Below are 21,245 nucleotides of genomic sequence, written 5' to 3'. Positions count from 1 at the left end.
TTTCAGTTACTACTGGAACTAAATTTTCACAAAGAAGGTTATTTTTAAAACCTACTATGTGTTAAGTGCGAAAACACATTTTAATTTTCTGTTGATAAACATTCCAAAGAACTTTGCAAAGTCATTCTCACTGAAGAAATAGGTAATTATTTGTGGTTCACAGGCGGATGAGACAGAGTACATAATTTTCGGCATGATGACAGCTACAGAGAATAGGAATAACAAATTACACTATTTCAAGTCCTTTCTACCAACTTAGAAGGCAGTTTAGCCAATATGCCTAATTTAAGTGTAAAATGCCAAAATTGCCTGGTCAGTAGAATCAACTATGCTAGAAAGTTTACTTGGGGATTCTGGAGTACTGTATAATCAGAATATTCATTTTGTTCATAAGAGAACCAGCTATATTGCCAATATAGAAAAATTCAACTTTTCTATACCCACCAAAAAGCCCCAGAACACGTTAAAAGTAACCCTTCTGAAATTTTAAAAGCCAGCTTTTACATTTATTGCAAATAAAAGATACTAATATATTCTAATTAATCTGCATAGCACAGGCGTCACTATAACTTATGTTACTTGTAAACTTGAATGACTCTACTACAAGTTCTAACTTCTATTGCCAGGCCACAAACACGCTACAAATTTTTTTAAACATGAATTTTGGGGAAATGTTTCTGTAAATACTCTGTATGCTCAAGAATCTAAGGAATTAGACTAGGGGTGGATTTGGTTCTGTGTTTTTCCCTCTGTTCTCAAGGGGTCAAGCTATGGCAAAAAACGTAGGTAAGCCTGACTAAAACCTACAAGTTCAATGCTATTTTGGAAACTGTGGGACAATTTAAATGAGTCAAAAGAGAATGTGTAAAGAAAGGGATAAAAATTCTCGTCAACCACCTTTTTCTGGGTTACAGCTCCAGTACACAGGTTTTAAAAAAAAGATTGTTAACAGAACTGAAGTTAGTTCTTTTGCTTTACGATCCAAAACTGGGCTCATTCAATGACTGCGGCATGGTCATATCCTCATACTTAATGATTCGTAAATGATGAGTAGCACCCCCATCCCTCCCTCCCTCCTTTTTAGGAAATTTAAGGAAAAAAGTTGGGAAAACGGGAGAAGGAGCAGCGCAAGAAAATCTGTTGAGCCAAAGACGCTCAATGAAGGGGAGTCGGTGAAATCGAAAAGACCCTGGCACTTTTAGGATTCCGCAATTTCTCATTACCTAGGGGAGAGGGGTTGTCATCGGGGGACACCGCGATGCGCACGTAGCATTTTATCTGGTACAAAGTGGTTGGCTTCATGTATGTGACCCAGCCGGAGAGCTACCCGCAAGTTTCCATGCGAGTCGTGCTAGGGCCTTAGGCAAAACCAGGGTCTGGGAGAGCTGTCAGAAGTCCCCGCCAGCTGGGCGGGCTGAACTGCAAAGACAGAGACCCGAAAGGAAGGTTCTGGGGTTGGGGAAGGGCAAGCGGGCGAAGTGCCGGAGGCGAGGCGCCGAGCCCGGCCTGCTCCTCCAGGCCCGCTGCCGTGGAGCCAGCGGCCGAGGCGGGACACTCACCCTGGCGCTCGCTGGAGCCGTGGGCCGCCGCCCTGCAGCGCAGACGGAGCCGGCACAGGGAGGACCAGCTACATCTGTGGGCCGCAGCGGCGGCGGCCAAGCCCGGTAACATCCTGGCGGGGCAAAGGCCCCCACTCGGACACCACCTCCTGCCCTCCGCGACGCCGCGGGGAATTAACTCCATAGACTGGGACACCTGCTAACGCTCACGCCTGCGCCGCCGCTGCGGCCTCTTTGACCCGGAAATGGTGACATCATTTATCGGCGCCGGTCGCGCAGGTGGCGGAAGTGACGTAGACAAAGAGTACAAATCTGGAGGCCTTGTCTTCGCAGACCGAGACCCGCGGCGTGGGCAGGGCGTGGCTGCAGTCAGGGTTTGGTGTCCGCCCTTTTTTCCCGCATCTGTATCTTTTCGCTTTAGTTGGAAATCATCGCGTATTGTTTTCATCTAAACAGCTAGGAAAGCTTTGGGAGAAGTGACAGGGCCTTTTCCGGCGTCTGCCTGCTCCCTTCTAATTTGTGAGCTCGAAATTTGGGCGGTGGTGTTGGAAATGGAAGAAAGGTGGAAAGAAAGATGCTGGTTTTCTTAACCTCTTTCGGGAGCCTTCTTGGATGAGCCTAAGCAGCGGCTAACGTACCGAACTCAGTACTCTCCGAACATTGCCACAGTACGTCGTTCTCTTGTAACACACTTTTGTGTAGCCAGTACATGAAGGCAAGTACTCATTTTGGAATCAGTACTTGCCTTACTAACCTCTGACCTCGATTCTCGTGTGTAGTGTAGTAAAGTAAGGCCTTCATATGTTCAAGATTTGCCTGAGTAGAGGGAGATGTGCAGACATCGGAAAAGGAGTCAGTCTGGTTCTAGAGAGAAAGAGACCGGAAACAATATTCACCGTGGTGTTACCCCTGACAGGCTTGTTCAGGACTCAGCGTAAACTCGGGAGAGGCTTTCCTTAAACCCTGGCCAGTTTAGTAGGGCTGGTTATTCTCTGCCGGGTTGCATTGTATTTTTCTTCAAAATGCTTATCACTATTCGAAATTATCTGTGGTTTTTTTTTTTTTTAATTTTCTCTCAGAATAGAAATAAGCATCAGGATGCTGGAATCTTAGGTTTTGTACATTGCTGTTTCCAAGGGGGTAAAAAACAATAGCTGGCACAACAAATAAGTTGAGGGGAATGCATGGTGTTTGTTTAAATCAATTTGAGTAGCTTAACTATGTTACTACACAATTAACTATTTCAAAGAGAAATCAATTAGCATGTTCCTAATTTGAGAGAATCAAGTCTTTTATGCTAATTTAGATAACCGGTTTGTGAAGTCATAGTGATGAAATTAACCTAAGAATGGTAAACAAGTTAACTTCTGTGACAAACCTAGTTTAAAACGTTAAATGGTCAGGGCATCTCAGTGGCTTAGTCGGTTAAGGGTCCCACTTTTTTTTTTTTTAAGATTTTTTATTTATTGACACAGGGAGAGAGGGCATGCTGGCGGCGAGAGAGCACAAGCGGGGGGGTGGGGGGAGTGGCAGAGGAGAGGGAGAAGCAGACTCCCCGCTGAGCAGGGAGCCAGCTGAGGCTCAATCAAGGACACTGGTATCATGACCCCAGCCAAAGGCAGAGGCCCAACCTATCGAGCCACCCAGGTGCCCCCTAAGCGTCCCACTCTTGATTTCAGCTCAGGTCATTATCTCCAGATGATGGGAATGGAGCCCCACAGGGAGCCCTACCCCTTTGGTTCCTCCCCACTCTCGTGCAGCGTTCTCTTCCCCCTCTGTCTCTCTCAAATAAATAAAAATCTTTAAAAAAAATAATTTCACCACTTACTTGGTTACCTTCCTTCACTTAAAAAAAAAATTGACGTGGACATTAAAAATTGCCATAATATGCATAACCTCAAGGTTAATCAAATAACTGAATATTACTGGAAGTTTTTATCTCTTCCTTATAACAGATTTTAACAGAATTCAGCTCTATGATATAAAATACATAAAGGCATAGCTCTAATTTTATGTAAATATCCATTGACCTTCACTAATAATGCTTACCTGCTTCAGATTCTTAAAGTAGCCCCTGGTTTCTTAACTTGGATACTGTATTAATTTTGATAAACCTCCAGAAGTCTTGACTTGCCAAATAAATTCTGAAGAATAAAGCAGATCATGCTGGGTTATCTTGTTTAAGCCTCCCGATGTTCTATCAAATAATAAGTCTCCAAGGACTTGGATTAAAATACTTCTACAGCTGTCTTGGTGTTTACACCTATATTGTCATTATATACTTGTCCCTGCTGGACAGTTTCCCCAAGTGCTGAAAATTGAGGCAATGTCAGTTTTAGAGTTTTAGAGTTCCTTAGGAGAATTTCCTTTGACCCTAATTCTTTGAGAAATTCCATCCTTACCAAGAGATTTTGCCTTACTGCTCCACTTCAGACACATTCAGCAGCTGCCTATATGTACAAAATGGTAAGATTCCAATATCATGGTGCTTATTTTCTATCAGAGGAAACAAAATTTAAAAATAAACACAATTTCAAATAGTGATATTATTAGGGGTGTCTGGCTGGCATAGTTGGTACAGCATGCGACTCGATCTTGGGGTTGTGAGTTTGAGCCCCACGTTTGGGGTACAATTACTTAAAAAATATAGTAATAATATTGATCACTTACTAATTGCCACACTCTCCATGTGCATTTATCTCATTCATAACATTTAGGCAAGTTATAGATGAGGAAACTAAGCAGAGATCTTGCTTTTTACACCACACGTTACTTTCTAATCAGTGGGTTTTATCCTTTGGCAGAAAATACGAGGTCTTTCAAAAGACTTGAATGACATGGTCTTTTGTTTCCTGAAATGTAGGTCAAAAGAGCATGTCCTAGATTTTTTTATGTATGAATCAACATGATACTGAGTTTCAAAAAAATAAACTTTCATGAGGATTTGTGATATAAATAGGTGCCTAAATATAGGTAAGTCTTAAGTCAGAGAGAGATGGAAATAGAAGTTAGGAAAGGAGTGAGGGTCATTTGATTATTAGCACACACCACAACACCTGCAGGGTTTTCCATGAACTCTGAAGAAGTTCCTACATCTTTCAGGAATTTGCTTCTGTAATTTGAGCTGACTGTTCCTTGGTTTCACCTTGTCCGTTGCTTTGGGAAAATAGTGCTTCTGATCAAGAGACAAACTTGGCCATTTATTTGGAAAATTGAGTTAGATAATCCATTACAAGTTAAAGTGAGTGGTTCTATCATGAGGTGTACTGAACACAAATTTAATTTGAATGCAGATATTTGTGGGCATCATGTTGATTTTTGCATGCAGGATTGGGGGTGGAGGGAGCTTGCCCACCTAAACACTTCAAAAGAAAACAGCTTATGTGTGGATAAAAGGGAGACTACCTGGCCACAGCCAAGAGTGTCAATGCCTGCTGTACAAACATGGTCAGAAGCAGTGTGGGGTCTGCACAGACATAGTTTGCATGTATAGGCAAACATCTGCATAAGTAAAGAAAGTGAAAAGTGAATTTGATACGATGTCTGACCAGGCTGCTAACCCTCCTCTCATTTTTCAGAGCTGTTGAGTGATTTTCCCAAAACCACTCAGCAAGGATGGGCTCGAACATGGAATCAGACACTGGTCCCCTGACTCCAAATCTGTAGGTGTGTGAGCATGGGGTGCACGGGGGAGAGGCAGAGGTTGGTTGTTCTGATGGGTTTTGTCCCCACATTATTCTGTGAAGTAACTTGTTCTAATCACATTACGTGAAATAACTATATGGTAACTCCACTTGCATTCAATAGGTTCTTTGCCACTTTGCCACTTCCATCTAGGAATAAAAAGAGTGATTTCTCCAATGATGACCATATTCCTGGGTCCCTAGCTCTCTTATCCATCTTAGCTTCTCCAATAATAGCACCTTCTGCAATTCACTTTGTTAAGTTGGGGGGGAAATTTTATATGTAAATTTTTATGTATGCATCTTTCACCATGTGCCCCTGGCTCCCTTCCTCAGAGTTTAGTGATCGGGGGATTACAGGCATTACAATTGGGAAAATCAAGTTACTAAATACTCCTGGGGACAGAGGAGACTGAAATGTTTGATAACCGTTATCCTTGAGAAAATAACCTGGGGACTGAGAGCAAGTAGATTTGGTACTTTTGGGAAGGGCAGCATTTGTGAAGAGAGTAAATTTCTTCTGCAAAGCCACAGGTGGGGGCACCAAAAGAAATTCTCGTAGGTTTTAAAAATTTAACTTTTTTTTTAAGACTATTTATTTGAGAGAGAGAGAGAGAGAGAGAGAGCGCGCAGAAGCAGGCAGAGCAGCAGGCAGAGGGAGAGGGTGAGGGAGGCTCCCCGCCGAGCAGGGAGCCCAATGCTGGACTTGATCCCAGGACCCTGGATCATGACCTGAGCCGAAGGCAGCCGCTTAACCAACTGAGCCACCCAGGCACCCCTTTAAAAATTTAACTTTTTATGAAGTATAATACGCAGAAGAAAGCATAAATCTTACAGACACACCTCTAAGGATTTTAACTAAGGAATGAAACTATGTTACCAGTACACAGCATTACTGGCTTCCCAGAAGCTTCTCTTCCACTCACTGCTCTCCCACCCCTCAAGGTAACATGCTTCTAACAACATAGATTGATCTTCCCTGTTTGGGGACTTTATATTGCATGAATTATATATACACTCTGTATTCTTTCATTGTACATATGAAGGAATCTAGTTTCTTTACCTCAATATTATGTTTGTGGGATTCATATTTTCATTCTCACAGCTATGTAAGATCCCATTGTATGGATATCCCACAATTTGCCCGTTTTACTGCTGATTAGCATTTGGGTATTTTCATTTTGGAACTATTACAAATTATCATGGACATGTGTATGTGTTTCTGATGGATATATTCCTAGGACTAAAATTACTGGGTCACAGTATGCAAACTTCCAGCTTTAGCAGTTACTAGCAGTTTTCTGAAGTAGTTGTACCAATATACACTCCCAACAGCAGTATGTGAAAGTTCTGTTTCCTCATGACACATCGACATTTGCTACTATCTTCTTTTTTAGCCTCATGGTAGGTATGGAGTGGCATGGCATTGTAGTTTTAATTTGTATTTCCTTGATGATAAATGAAGTTGGATACCTTTTCAAATACATATTGTCCATTTGGATATGCTTTTCATATCCTATTTAAGACTATTATTGCCCACCTTTCTTTTAGATTGTCTGTGCTTTTCTTACTGATTTGTGTGATTTGTATGATTGATTTGTATGATTCTTAATGATCTGTATATTCTGGAAACAAGTCCCTTGTTGGATATATGTATTACAAATATCATCTTCCACTCTTGTGAGTTGTTCTTACCATTTTTTAGTGGTGTCTTTTAAGGAAAGGAAGTTCTTAATGTTACATTATCAAATTGTCTAAATTACCAATTTATTTTACTAATAGTTAATATATTTTGTGTTTTATTTTGAAAATTTGTCCTTTGCTTTGGTACTTATAAAGTTTTTGTGCATCTTCAAGATGAGGAGAGTGGTATCCTCCATCCCCACTGTATGTTTGCTTAACCACCAAGCTTGCTGACCTATCCCAGTGCTATGAATTTGAGAGGAAATTTTGAGCACTGGGAGGAGATGGTACCAGAGAGCAGAGACTGTGGATCCTGACTGATCCTACAGACCTCAAGTTGGATCACAGAGAGTAAATGAGATTGAGACCTATAGACTTGTCACAGAACACCAAAACATGGGGCAAACGAGTATGTGTGTCTCAGGTATGTGTGTATCACCACTGCCAGCCAGTAGTCAGCTGATGGATACAACAAGTCCTGCAAGGAATTATCACAACATAGGGAGCTGCTTGGGATTGAATTTCTCCTCAGTGGGGCCTGTCAGGGAGCCCCATGTGTCCTCACTGACAAGTAGCTAGATAAGCCACAATGACCTACAGAAAGGGGACAACAACTTCACCACACTCATGCATTTGGGAGATCACATATTTCCCTTGTTGAGCTCCTGACCCCACCATCAGAAAAGCAAGCATATGGAAAAGAGAAAGAGGTGTGTGAAAGTGAGTTGGAACCACAGGTCTCGTCTACTCTACCCTGGAGGGGGCGTGAGTGTTTTTAAATTAAATATGAGATTAATGTTTTGGTTTTTTTTAAGATTTTATTTATTTATTTGACAGAGAGAGAAACAGCGAGAGAGGGAACAGAAGCAGGCGGGAGTAGGAGAGGGAGAAGGCAGGCTTCCCGCTGAGCAGGGAGCCCGATGCGGGACTTGATCCCAGGACCCTGGGATCATGACCTGAGCCGAAGGCAGATGCTCAACGACCTGAGCACCCAGGCGCCCCCTAATGTTTTTTTTAAAGATGTATTTATTTATTTGAAAGAGAGAGCTCAGCAGGGGCCAAAGGGGGGGAGGAGAGGGAGAGAAGCAGACCCCCTGCTGAGCACAAAGCCCCACACAGGGCTCGACTCCCATGACCCCACAAATCACGACCTGAGCCAAAACCAAGAGTCAGACGCTCAATCAACTGAGCCCCCAGATGCCAGATGCCGAAGATGAATGTTTTAAATGAAGAGAACTAAATTGCAGTACCTGGAATAAAGTTTTAAGAACCAGGGAGGCTAGTACCCCCAAAAACAATGAAGTTTGACAAGTACCAAGTGTAGAAAATATGAAAATTTCATGCTTATGCATCTTGAGATTCTCAAACTGGTTACACATCTTTGTTCCCCTGGTATCTTTAGACAGGGATTGTTTAGTATTCATCTTTCAAGCCTTGGTGTCTAGCGTACAATAGTACACGGAACATAAGATGTATTTGAGTGAGTCAATGAATGCATGCAAACTGTAAGAACTACATAACTTCTAATTCTCCGTAAGTACAGAGGCTCCTTCAGAGAAAGAAAGAGTTACGGTTATGTCTGTAAAATCTCTACAACTTTCACCCTACAGAGAGAGCTTTCATCCACTTTCACCTCTTTTTCTAATCAGCTCTCCTTCCCCCTCAATAAACACATACATAACTCTACTAGGAGAAAGAGGGATTTTCCCTTAAATGTTACATGACTTCGAGCTACATTCCTAAGAGGCTCTCTCAGCCTCTAGAATCCTTTCCCTCTCTTTTAGGGATCTCCTGCTCTGTCTCTGGCATTCTACTCAATTTCCTCATCCACCATCTCCTCCCATTTCTCCATAATAACTTCGTAACTCTTCCCCTCTGGCCTTACCATGTACCAGTTTTGTCCATGTTTGAAGCCACTTCCCCACTCAGCATCACTGTTGGGAATCTGTGAGAGAGGAATGGGAGGCAGTATTTCTTTCCTTCTTTCCTCAAATATCTATACAAGTGGGGATAGGAAGGTAAAAAGATAAATGGCCAGAGTCTTGCTCTTTTTTATTCCCAGCCTCTTGTGAACCCATCTTCCACCAAATATTTCAGTAGCATGGCCACGCTTCATGTCAGCTGTTTCGGTCCCACCAGCTGTGCTACCCTTTCTCCTGACACCTCCAACAGTCCTTGTGTTTGGATAGCTAGCTGGAAGTTTTTGTCTGGCAACTCTCTCTCTCTCTCTCCTCTCTCTCTCTCTCTCTATATATATATATATATATATATATATCAGAATTCTGTGAAATTTTGCACTAATTGTTTGCTCTTTCTAAAAATATCCAGACTTTTACTTTTTAGCCATTAAAAAAAGGGGGGGGGGGGCGTTGAACTGAGTCAATTCTTGTATTTTGGCTAAGCCATATCTGGACACAGCAGCTATAGAGAAACTGAAAAAGGAAGAAAAGAATCCTGTCCATGCCCTGTTTCCTGGTTAGGAAGGAGCAGACTTTAGAGAAGGAAGCCAAAGCATGCTTTGTAACAACCTGAAAATATGCCCTTGAAGGCTAAGGCCTAGATTGTACCGGTGAAATGGTAAACAAGCTTGACTGTGGCTTTGGCTTCTTTTCAATAAGAATAAATCAATTGAAGCATTTTACATTCTTATTCATACCTAAACAGAAGAGACCATAAAAGGCCTTTTAAAAGAATTGGGGCAAATGGAAGAATTTAATAAACAGAAAAGAATTTAAAAAAATGAAATAAAAAATAAGCAGCAAAAATATTTTTTAAAAAAGCTAAAAACATTTAGAAAGTGTCAAAAAAATAATTACCAACCCCACATGGCTGGGACAAATGAATTGCAATCAGAGGCCAGAGTACAAAAAATAATTATTCATTAACTTGCATTGTAGCCTCTGCTACATGTTATTTCAGCAACTAAATTGTGCAGTTATGACAAAGAATTCTAAACTTAAATCTGTAATAATGTGGCAGTCATTCCTATCCCATACTTGCAAAAAATAATAATTTAAAAAAGAAAAAGTGGTTAAATGGAATCAAGACTAGTCCTAGAATCTAATGTCTTGAACAGAGCTGGGCAGCAGGCTGCTCACTGACGTAGCTGCTGAATACAGTTTTTAGGGCAACAGAGGAAAAACTCTGAGGTAGCCCAGTATTTTTCACCCCTGCTGTGTTTTCTGATAATGGGCTCACACTCATTCCCTTTCCATAAGTAAAGCATCAGACTGTTTACTCACTCCACCCTCTGGCCAAGAAGTACAAGTTCATGATGGAAACCATACTCTAGGCAATGGATTTTGGCTATTATTTATCAGGATGTGAAAGGAGAAAATATGCAACTGACAAAGCTTAGAAACAAAATCAGGAATAAAGAAAAATAAATCTGAAAATAGACTGTTGAACAGTTTGTTATTAGAAACAAATTCTGGCCACCCCAAAGCTATTTGCTAAGCCCACCCCCGGCTTCCTCTACACCCACTGGCCTGCTCTGCCCCCAGGTCTCTGGGCTGCCAAGGGGCTGGCTACAGTGGTCCTGACCTTTCTTGCTAAGAGCACATCTCTTTGCTGGGTTGCTCCTTTCAAGCAGATGCATTTGATTGTATGAAACAGACTAACCATTGGGGCAGTTTTAGGAATTGTTTCTAAATTAAAAAAAAAATTAATTCTAGATTAAACAAAATTTCTATCTAAATTCAGATCTCCTGACATGGAATTTTTTTAATGAAATTGTTTTGCAGTTCTTTTTAAGTTTGTTCATTTTTTTTTTTTTTTTTTTTTAGTAATCTCTATACCCATAGGCTCAAACCTATGACCCAAGATCAGGAGTTGCAGGCTCTTCTGACCAAGCTGGCCATTCCAGATGGCCCTGGAATTTTTTTTTTTTTTTTAATGATAGAGTAGTCCAGTGCCAGTGAAGGACATTTATTATATTTTCTGTCTGCCCAGCATACTTTAATGTAATTCCAATATCTGGGGAATCTCCCACCTTGTGGGGTCTACTTCCCCAAGGCAGAAGCCTGGGACTTGCTTCCCCACTTGCCCTTGCAGCTTAGGGCCCACAGATGTGACAGAGACTTCCATTTGAAAGAAAGTAATGGGAAAAAGCAAGGCATCTCATGGAATAAATTTGGAACAAGGGAAGAGGTATGAGGCCAAGATACATGCAGTTTTCAGAGAGAATAGGACAGAAGTTTTGGTGAGTGGCCCCATAGTCTCCAATGGAAGTTGCATCACTCCTGGTTCTATAGCTTCCAAGCTTGATTCTCTACTTCCAGATTTTGTTAGCTACCCAATATACTTTGAAAAGGATCTTTTTCTGTTTAACTATGGTGGATTTTGTTTCAAACATTCAGTGTATATTCTAGGAACTGGCTTTTAACAATGGAAAAATAGAACACATTCTTGTCCTAATAAAGCTTACACTCTGGTAGGGGAGACAGATGATAAAATAAATATATGACAATGCTACGTGCCATATGATAAGCACTCTAAGACCATAAGTATTGTAGAGAAAACTAAAGCAGCTAAGGAGAAGAAATGCCAGGGTTGGAGTATGGCACATTTAGATAGGGTGGTCAGGAAAGGTCTGACCAAGAATGGCTAAAATTAACTACTCAGGAAATGACAGATGTTGGCAAGGATGTGGAGAAAGGGGAACCCTCTTACACTGTTGGTGGGAATGTAGGCTGGTGCAACCACTCTGGAAAATAGTATGGAGGTTCCTCAAAAAGTTGAAAATAGAGCTACCCTACGACCTAATAATTGCACTACTAGGTATTATCCCAAAGATACAAATGTAGTGATCCGACAGGGCACGTGCACCCCAATGTTTATAGCAGCAATGTCCACAGTAGCCAAACTATGGAAAGAGACCAGATGTCCATCGACAGATAAAGAAGATGTGTTATATATATATATATACGTATATATATATATATATATACACACACACACACACACACACACACACAATGGAATACTACTCAGCCATCAGAAGAAACCGAAATCTTCCCATATGCAACGTGGATGGAACTAGAGGTTATTATGCTAAGCGAAATAAGTCAGCCAGAGAAAGACAATTATCATATATGATAATGATCTCACTCTTATATGGAATTTAAGAAACAAAACAGATCATAGGGGAAGGGAGGGAAAAATAAAACAAGACAAAACCAGAGAGGGAGACAAACCGTAAGAGACTCTTAATCATAGGAAACAAACTGAGGGTTGCTGGAGAGGAGAGGGTGGGGGGATGCGGTAACTGGGTGATGGGACATTAAGGAGGGCATGTGAATGTGATGAGCACTGGGTATTATACAGACTGGTAAGTCACTGAACTCTACCTCTGAAACTAATAATGCACTATATGTTGATTGAAGTTAAAGTTAATTGAATTTAAATTTTTTAAAAAAAAGGGAGGGGGTACCTGGGTGGCTCAGTCGGTTGAGCATCCAACTCTTTAATTTTGGCTTGGGTCCTGATCTCGGGATTGTGCGATCGAGCCCCACACAGGACTCCACACTCAGTGGGGAGTCTGCTTCTTCCTCTCCCTCTGCCCCCCAAAATAAGTAATTTTTTAAAAATAATTAAAAAAAAAAGGAAAGGTCTGACCAAGGTGACATCTGAATAAAGATCTGAAGGATGTAAAGGAGTGAGTTAAATGGGTATCTAGGTAAACATTCTAAGTAGAAGGGAAACAAGGAGTACTTGTGTGCGTGAGAAGTGTACTTGCCACTTTCAAGGAAGAGCAAGGAAACCAGTGTGGCTGGAACAAGATGAACAAGGGGAAAAGTGGTAGGTGATGAGGACCAAGAGGAGAGTGATCCAGTAGGTGCTGGTAGGTTACTGCAGGGGCTTTGAGAGTGGAAACAGTGAAGGGCTTTGAGCAGAGGAGACATGTATGATTTAAAAGGATCACTATGATTGCTGCATTGAAAACAGACATAAGGAAAGGGGCTGGGCAAAAGCAGAAGAAAGAGAAAAGTGAAGAACTACTATAACAACTAGGTGAGAAGTGAAGATGATTTGGCCCATGGTGGTAATTGAGGCAGGTGAAGAGAAATAGGCTGATTCTGGATATATTCTGAAGGTATAACTGACACCATTTATTGACAGGTTGGTTTGGGGACATTCTGATAATTTCATGCTTCTGACATATAGGATTAGCATATATGATGTAATGTGTTTTCTAAGAATCAAAAGGCAGAAATACATGTATTCTCAACATTGGTAATATAAACTCTTACATTAATAGAGAGCTTTAACATTAACACTACCTGATACATATATTATCTATCAATCATCCTTACTCTGCTGAAGTCATTTAAAAAATATTTTCAGTGGGGGTACCTGGCTGGCTCAGTCGGTAGAGCATGTGACTCTTGATTTCAGGATTGTTAAGTTCAAGGCCTGCTTTGGGTGTAGAGATTACTTAAAAATAAGATCTTTTTTTTATTTTAGATTTTATTTATTCATGAGAGACAGAGAGAGAGAGAGGCAGAGGGAGAAGCAGGCTCCCAAGGAGCAGGGAGCCCGATGTGGGACTCGATCCCAGGACCCTGGGATCATGACCTGAGCCGAAGGCAGACGCTTAACCATCTGAGCCACCCAGGCACCCTTAAAAATAAGATCTTTAACAAAAAATACTTCAGTGTTTACTATGCGCAGGACATGGTAATTTGGTATCACCAAAAACCTAAATAGCACTAGAGGTTCACAAAGCACTTTAACACATTATTAAACTCACAACCACTTCAAGAGAAACAGTATTACCTGTTTTACAGATATGGAAACTGAGCCCTAGAAACATAAATAACTTGCCTCAGGTCACCTCCTGGCAGAGCCAGCCTTGAACATGGCCACAGATCCTTTACTCACAGATGAAAGTGCTATATCACAGATACACTCTAAAGTGGCATTCTACCATCTCTCAGGTTTCACTTTTCTTAGTTATAAATACTTTCTACATATGTATCTTTCTACCATCTCTCAGGTTTCACTTTTCTTAGTTATAAAATACTTTCTACATATGTATCTTAAAACACTAAGCCCATATATTGTGGACAGAATTTTGTTCCCTCCTCACCCCCTAAATTCTTATATTGCAGTCCTAACCCCCAATGTGACTATATTAGAAGATAGGGCTTTTAGGAGGTAATTAAGGTTAAATTATAAGGGCAAGCCTTAAGCCGATAGGACTTGTGGGCTTGTAAGAGAAAGAGATCTTCTCCAGGTATACATATCTGAACATACAGTGAGATGGTAGCTATTTACAAGCCAAGAGAAAAGGCCTCAGAATGAAATCTACCTTGCTAGCACCTTGACCTTGGACTTTCCAGCCTCCAGAATTCTTGAGAAAATAAATTTTGTTGTTAGCCCAAGTAGACTAATACACCATTATTGTGGAAGAGAAAGGTGGTTTAATCTCTTAACACTTAATTTGGCCAATTTAACATATACACGGAACCCCAAAGAAATGTTCAATCCCAACTTCATTTTCAGGCCGTGAGTAATCCAAACCACACAAAGTCCACAAGCCGGTGGAGATTAGAGTCATCCTTTTATGCTCCGTTCACCTGGCCCCTAAGCACCATTCACAGGCATGGAGTCTTACTCGTAGCCTCTGGGGGAGCAACACGTGCTAAGGCCAAGTTCACCAGAGAAATCTCTTACAATCTCCTTCATACCTTCAATACCTGTGTTGTCCAATAAATTAGCCACTAGTTGTATATGGAGAATAAGTATTTGATATATGGCTAGTGTGAATTGAGATGGTACTGTAATAAAGTATATACCGGATTTCAAAAACTTAATATGAAAACATATATATAAAATATATTAATAACTGTTGAATAGTTATTTTGGATACAGTGGGTTAAATAAAATAGTATAAAAATTTCACCTATTTCTTTTTACTGTTCTTAATGTGCTCCTAGAAAATTTAAAATTATGTATGTGGCTTGCATTTGTGCTTTGCATTGTATTTCTGTTGCTTCTACACACACACACACACACACACACACACACACACACACACACACACACACACACACACACACACACACACACACACACACACACACACACACACACACACACACACGTCTCTTAGTCCTTTTGATATACTTACACTTTCCTCAGAATCTCAGCTCCTGCCTCCAAAGGATGTTGCCAGTCTTTCCCTAGTTCTACTATTGTTGTGGGCAGGTTTCAGAACTTGAATATGCATGACGTGGAGGGAGAAGACCTTATGGAGTCTAAACAACCCCCTCCCCTGGATAAAATATTGAATGCAATTAGATCTTTCCTCGTTGCACTGATACTTTTTCTCCTTCACTATTTTAGGTAACATTATTTTAAAACACCCTTCTAATTATGTAGCCTTTAGAATACAACATTCCAGAAAATGGAAGGGAGTGGCAGGGAAGAAAACTCTATCCTATCATACATACATTAATGATTTTGATCCTATACTACTCCCTATTTTTCAAAAGAGAAGCTGTCAAGAGTGATTAAATTCATTACCCAAGGTCACAGATCTGCATGAAGTAGATTTCTACTGAAATCTGGGCTCTAACCAGATTCTGGGCTCTTAACATTATATCAAAATATCATGTAATCTCCAAAATTCAAACTTTTTTTGACAATTCAAAATTTTATAGAACTTGGGTAAGGGAGAAAATGAGAGGTGGCCATTGATACAAACTAAACACTACCTGGAAAATAATTACAGTTATTTTCTGTTTGGGATACAGATAAGTGGGAAATTATGTTAACTACTCAAGCAATTCAATAAAGCACTCCACAGAATTGTTCTAAATTACAGATGATGATGACAGCCAAAATGCTGTATGCCCTTAGATGTGAAGCACTGTGCTAAACACTCTGTGCTTGAGCTCATTTTATCATCTCACAGTGTATGGGGTCCTAGTAACCCCATTTTATAGGAGAAACTGATCACAGGGCTAAGAATTGACTGAAACCAAGCCTGTCAGATTTCAGACCCTAAAGCTGGGCCATGCTCTACTGCCTTTCCAATAATAATGGTTTTATCTCCACTACTTCTAGGTGTCTCACTTGGGATAAAAGAATGAAGTCGCTCCCAATTTCTGGCAAATTCCCTAAAGAAGAAAGAATTGTAATTCTGGGCCTCATTCTCTGCATATTACAGATAAATTTAGTTTTGAGCATTTCTTAGACTATTTTTGCATCCTTCTTATGCACTCATTTGGGATAGTTTAGAAATAGCATGTTTTAGAGAGGACTTTTAATCATTTACTGATTTTGAAGATGTACTTCTGAAGAGAGCTCTCACAATTCCAGAAGCCGATCTGATATTTGCCAAGTAATAGCATTTTTGCTTTCTGTCCTTTGCATGAACCTTTATATCCCTGGAAATATCCAACTGCCAACATAAGGCTTTGTATTTTAAGGCAGGGGCAGGGAGTCTCCTAACAGGTCCAGTTTCTTTTTTGCCCAGAAAGGTGTTGACTTAAAACATGATAACACAAGTTTTAACTAAACACTGACTCATCAAGCAGGATCTTCAAAGAAATTCTTTAAATTCCAGGAGTCCCAGAATCCCTTAAGGTAAAATGAGAAACATAAAACGTAGCTATTTGTTTGTACAAACCATTACAGTGTACGAATATGTTCACTTCAAACAATCCTCAAAATAACTGTCTATTGGCCACATTCTACAAATGAGGAAACTGAGGCCCAAGGAAACCAAGAGAATGTCTAAAGATTATAACCACCATTTGTGGACTTTCTGACATTACACTTGATTGATGTTACATGTATTTGCTACTCCTTGATCATACTTTAACATACAGCTGTTATGTCGGTTTGAATCTATCAACCAGAAAGAAAACTGAGAGATCCTGAATAAAGAGCTCAGAGAATATGGCAAAACATTTATTTACTTTTCCCAGGGAGTCTCTTACCAGACCGTTATCAGAGTCTACTTCAGACAGACAGTAGTCCCTTTTCTAAGGCTCCTTGCCTCTACACCATCACCTACCCTTCTCCCCAGTCTTTTCCTGCCCCTTGCATCCCATTAGGTTCCCATGTCTATCCTGGACCAGCAATAAAGGATCATTTAAGTTCCACCTATCTTGAAGGGGAGGCTTTGGATCCTTCCGATTCTTCAGAATGAAACCCTACCAAAAGACCTCTCTTTTGTTGGTGCTGACCAGCTCTCAAATCTCAAAGCCTAACTTTGGACTGATTTGTTTCTAGTAGTATGGCCAACACCCCAAATAAACTTTCCACTAAAATCAACCCAAAAAATCTGGTCAAATGGTAAAATAAATGCACCCCACCACACACACACCTTAAAAAAAAAAACCCAAGATGATAAAATGTAAAGAATTTTCAGAATAAGTGAATACACAGGTAATCAATCTATCTAGTACCTCTCAAACATGGAGTAAGAGGTGGGAAGCCAGTACCAGACAAGAAGGCAGGGGATAAAGAAGGCCACCCAAGGAGGGGATTCTAACAAGAGAGACATCAGCGTAACAAAAAACTGCATTTGAAGTTTAAAGAGGCAGCTAGGAAAGTTGCCTTTTTCTACCCTTGGAGCCAGGTGGAGGGAAGAAAGCTCTGCATAACCACAAGCCAATATCCGTAACATTTGTGTCTCCAATTTATACTTTCTATATAGAAAAAAAAAAATCTAGAGCTGAGAATTTAAGTGGTCCCAGCTTGGTAGTGCCCCGAAGCCCCTAGCAGAAACATACTAAAATTTTTAACACAAAACTTTAGGTATGGATGTTCAAATTTCTAAAGTTTAATGGAAAAAAAGAAACAGTAGTAAGTGTATACAAATTCCAAAATGGGAGATAGGTAAAATAGGATGAAAAAAAATCCAATTAAAGAAAAATCAAGAAAGGAGGAAAAAGAAACACAAAAGGCAGGACAAAGAGCACAATATACTGAAAATAAGCCCAAATATATATATATCAGTAATGACAGTAAGTTTAAGTGGACTATCCAGTTAAAAAACAAAGTCATCAAATTATTGTTTAAGAAAAATGTAGCTATGTGTTATTGTCAGAGTTAGGGTGCAGAAGCAGAGCTCCTGTTATGGGATAAGGGATTTATATGAAAAGTAGACAATACCAATGTGAGAGGAGATCTGGAACAGGGAGATGGGAGAGTCAAAGATACTAACTAGTGCTCCTAAGCACTATTAGTGTTGGAAATTATAGGGGAAAACTGAGAAAGCACATGCCACCCAGCTGTGAAGTGAGAACGCAACAGGAATTTGTGGAAAGTTCTATGAGAAGCTACTGCCCCTATGCGCCTACTACCTCTGTGGGTCTGCAGCCAAGCACCAGGGGGCCGACCTGGGGCAGCATTCAGAAGGAAGAACTGGATGAAGTACAAAGAGCAAGAACACGCCAGACCCTTCTGGGCACCTGTTGAGCTATTCATCACCCCGTCTACAGAATACAGCCCACGCCTTCATTTCAGCCTGTCAGTTCCCACACAAATTCATCTTTGGGCCCACTCTAACCCAGGAAAGGGAATTCTGGGAAAATGTAGTTCTCAGCTTGACCAAGCTGATCATAGAATAATCCAGAGCAGCTGTTCATAAAAGACACGCCTAGGGGTGCCTGGGTGGCTCAATCGGTTAAGCATCCGACTCTTAAATTTCAGCTTGGGTCTTGATCTAAGGGTTGTGAGATGGAGCACCGTGTCAGGCTCGGTGCTGGGCATGGAGCCTGCTTAAGATTCTCTCTTTCTTCCTCTCCCTCTGCCCCCCCTTCTCCCCTTCTCTCCCTCTCTCTAAAAAAAAAACAAAAAAAAAAACCCCACACACCTGAAGCATAAAGAATGGAAAGACACGTCAGACAAAAAACTAAGCAAATGAAACCTGTGTATACCTATATTAAAATCAACAAAATTTAAAGCAAAAATTATTTTCAAGAGTTACAGGGTCATTATAAAAAGTGTTCAAAAAATAAACTTCTCAAAATTGCATACATCTAATAATATAGCCTTTAAAATAATACATAAGGCAATTGAGATTACAAGAGAAACTGACAAATGTTATCACAGTGACAGACTTTGACATACCTTTTTGAGATTTAATGGTAACAGCAGACAAGGAATAAGAAAGAGTATACAAGATGTAACACTAGTAAGTGTAAAGGAAAAACCTAGAATGCTGAGAGAGAAGGTGCAGGGAGGTATTACTTTAGATTGAAGATTGAGGTTTCACAGGGCAAATGCAACAGAATGGGGCAAGTGTTGAGGACACTGCCAAAAGAAAGGTTCATGAGATGTCTGTAGGTAGAGAAAAATGGAAATAAAGACAAGGTTAAGTTCAGAAAAAAGGAAACAACAGGAGCATTTGTGGAATGATGCTTCATTGATAGGTGATAGGTCTTCTGAGTGCTGGGGGCTTTTCACTTTAGCTCAGCTCTAGGCCTCTGGGAGTTCTTTCTCCTGGGTTTGTCTTTCTGTACTTCAGAGAAGTGGGAAAATGTACTAAGCCTTAGGGGCCTGAGGTTCTCCCCGACTTGAGAGGTACCCATTCTCCTTTCCCTTCCCTCCTGTCTCTGGTCAAAATTGAAAATTGTTGGCAAGGGAGTTACAAGACTGGAGTCTTGCAGGGCTCGAGCTTCAGTATTTTCTCCACCAAAAGGGATGTGGGTCAGGGACAGGGTCAGTAACAAGGATGGAGTACAGGGCAAAGAGATGGGGAAGGAGCTCAGCAAAAGGAGAGTTCTTGAGGTTAATGTAATCCAGCCCTATTTCCCACAGCAGGAGATCAAAGGTCTGGGACAGAGCTCTTCACTATTAAAGTGTATACTGGCCCAGGAAGACCAGAGCTGGTAGCCTGTCGCTGAATTGGGTCCACAGGGAGAGACTCGGAGTGTCAAAATGTTTTAATTTGAATTTCAATGCCCATGTACCCTCCTACTCAGTTCAGTCTTCCCATGGCTCCATCTATTGTTAGAACTCCTATGGATGTTGGCATGTGTGGCATTATCCTTTCTTTTCTTTGGGTAATAGTAAATAGTTGAAAACTTGGAATCCTGGATATGTGTTTCTTTTTAAGAACCTTGATCAACATTCAGGAAAAGAAAAACCTCAAAAGATTCTGTGTGACTTAGCACCATGATTTATAACCAGGTTTACTGGTGGCTAATTACAACCCAAACTTGCTTTGTATTTTCAAAGGGCTTTTTGTATATTCCATCTATGGTGATAATAAAATGTGAAAATACAGGGGATGGGTTAAATAGCCCTTATCAATAAGATTATACAAAATGACACTAAAATACTTAACCAGTGGTAAGTTCTACTGATGTCTGAGAGTGATAACATTATTTCAAGGGAAAAATTTTGAGTATTTGGTGTAAATGGTTATGTAAGGCTTTTTTTTTCTTGGCATGGTAATTAGGAAATCCATGTATAGGACAATCATTATAACAACCAAAAAAATTTTTTTTCATTTACTGGAGGAGTTATCTCCTCTTATCCTTGCTCAAAACTCTGAAGACATGTGAGGTGTCTAAAATGACCTTCTGAGGTGGGGCAAAAAGCAAATGCTTGAAAGCATCTCCTAAGTATTGAATGATTTATTCTACAAATTTTGGAAAAAAAATTGTATGAATACCCAAATTATGATGGTATCACAAAGAACAGCCATGGGCTGCTGTTTCCTAAGACTATCACTGAGACTATAAAAATGTGCATTCAGTGAGCATGGTCTGAATGAGGGTTTTACTCTGATTTCCTTCACAAATTATCAGTCAGGAATTCCCATGGGCTTGTCTGGAATTCTGGTTTCTCAGTCTTAAAACAGAGACAGTCTACTTGTCTCATAAATATAATGAAAAAATTCATTAGCTCACTTAGCAATCTTGAAATAGTGATTATTAACCAATGATAACGGTCTAAAAACTTCGTAACATTAAAAGGTTGAAATCATGAGTAAGAATCCCATAACCTTAATTAGTGTTTAATGTAAAAACCAACTGGAAATAAAAATCAGGAGTCAAGCTATGTTTCCCCCAACCATGATTTTTATTACATGCAAACTGAGCCATTAGAATTTTTCAGAAAATTTGCCAGTAGGGGGCAGTGTGCTTGTAATTAAAATAAGACTCTAATGTTTTAAAATTTGAGAATCTGACAACTCCCAGTATACAGACAATAGATTGATTTTACAAACCTGCTTCAAAGTTATTTGGGCATTAATGTTAAAGCGTTAAAAAATACTGATGTTATTGAAAGCTATTAGTGCTATATAAATATCTTAAGTATAGCTGCCACAAAACCATTTTAGAGCAACTAT

The 21,245-nt window shown here is 40.2% G+C and overlaps 1 protein-coding gene and 1 long non-coding RNA gene across 2 annotated transcripts in view; one reads left to right on the top strand and one right to left on the bottom strand.

Moving 5' to 3' along the window:
• The window catches only part of SLC30A9 (solute carrier family 30 member 9), a 77,291-nt gene extending 75,503 nt beyond the window's left edge, over nt 1-1,788 (bottom strand). Inside the window, 1 exon segment of the mRNA XM_027598805.2 lies at nt 1,560-1,788. Coding sequence (XP_027454606.2) covers nt 1,560-1,743 — 184 coding nt within the window. The 5' untranslated portion in view covers nt 1,744-1,788.
• A 100-nt stretch (nt 1,789-1,888) lies between these two features.
• LOC113924686 lies at nt 1,889-16,119 on the top strand. Its single transcript, XR_003520766.2, has 3 exons — nt 1,889-2,227; nt 5,138-5,225; nt 15,998-16,119. It is a non-coding gene; the product is annotated as an uncharacterized LOC113924686 (long non-coding RNA).
• Nucleotides 16,120-21,245: the final 5,126 nt, after the last annotated feature.

Source organism: Zalophus californianus, chromosome 2 (assembly GCF_009762305.2).
Source record: "Zalophus californianus isolate mZalCal1 chromosome 2, mZalCal1.pri.v2, whole genome shotgun sequence".
Taxonomy (NCBI): domain Eukaryota; kingdom Metazoa; phylum Chordata; class Mammalia; order Carnivora; family Otariidae; genus Zalophus; species Zalophus californianus.
Note: the sequence above shows the minus strand (reverse complement) of the source record. Positions and strands in the feature narration are given on the sequence as shown.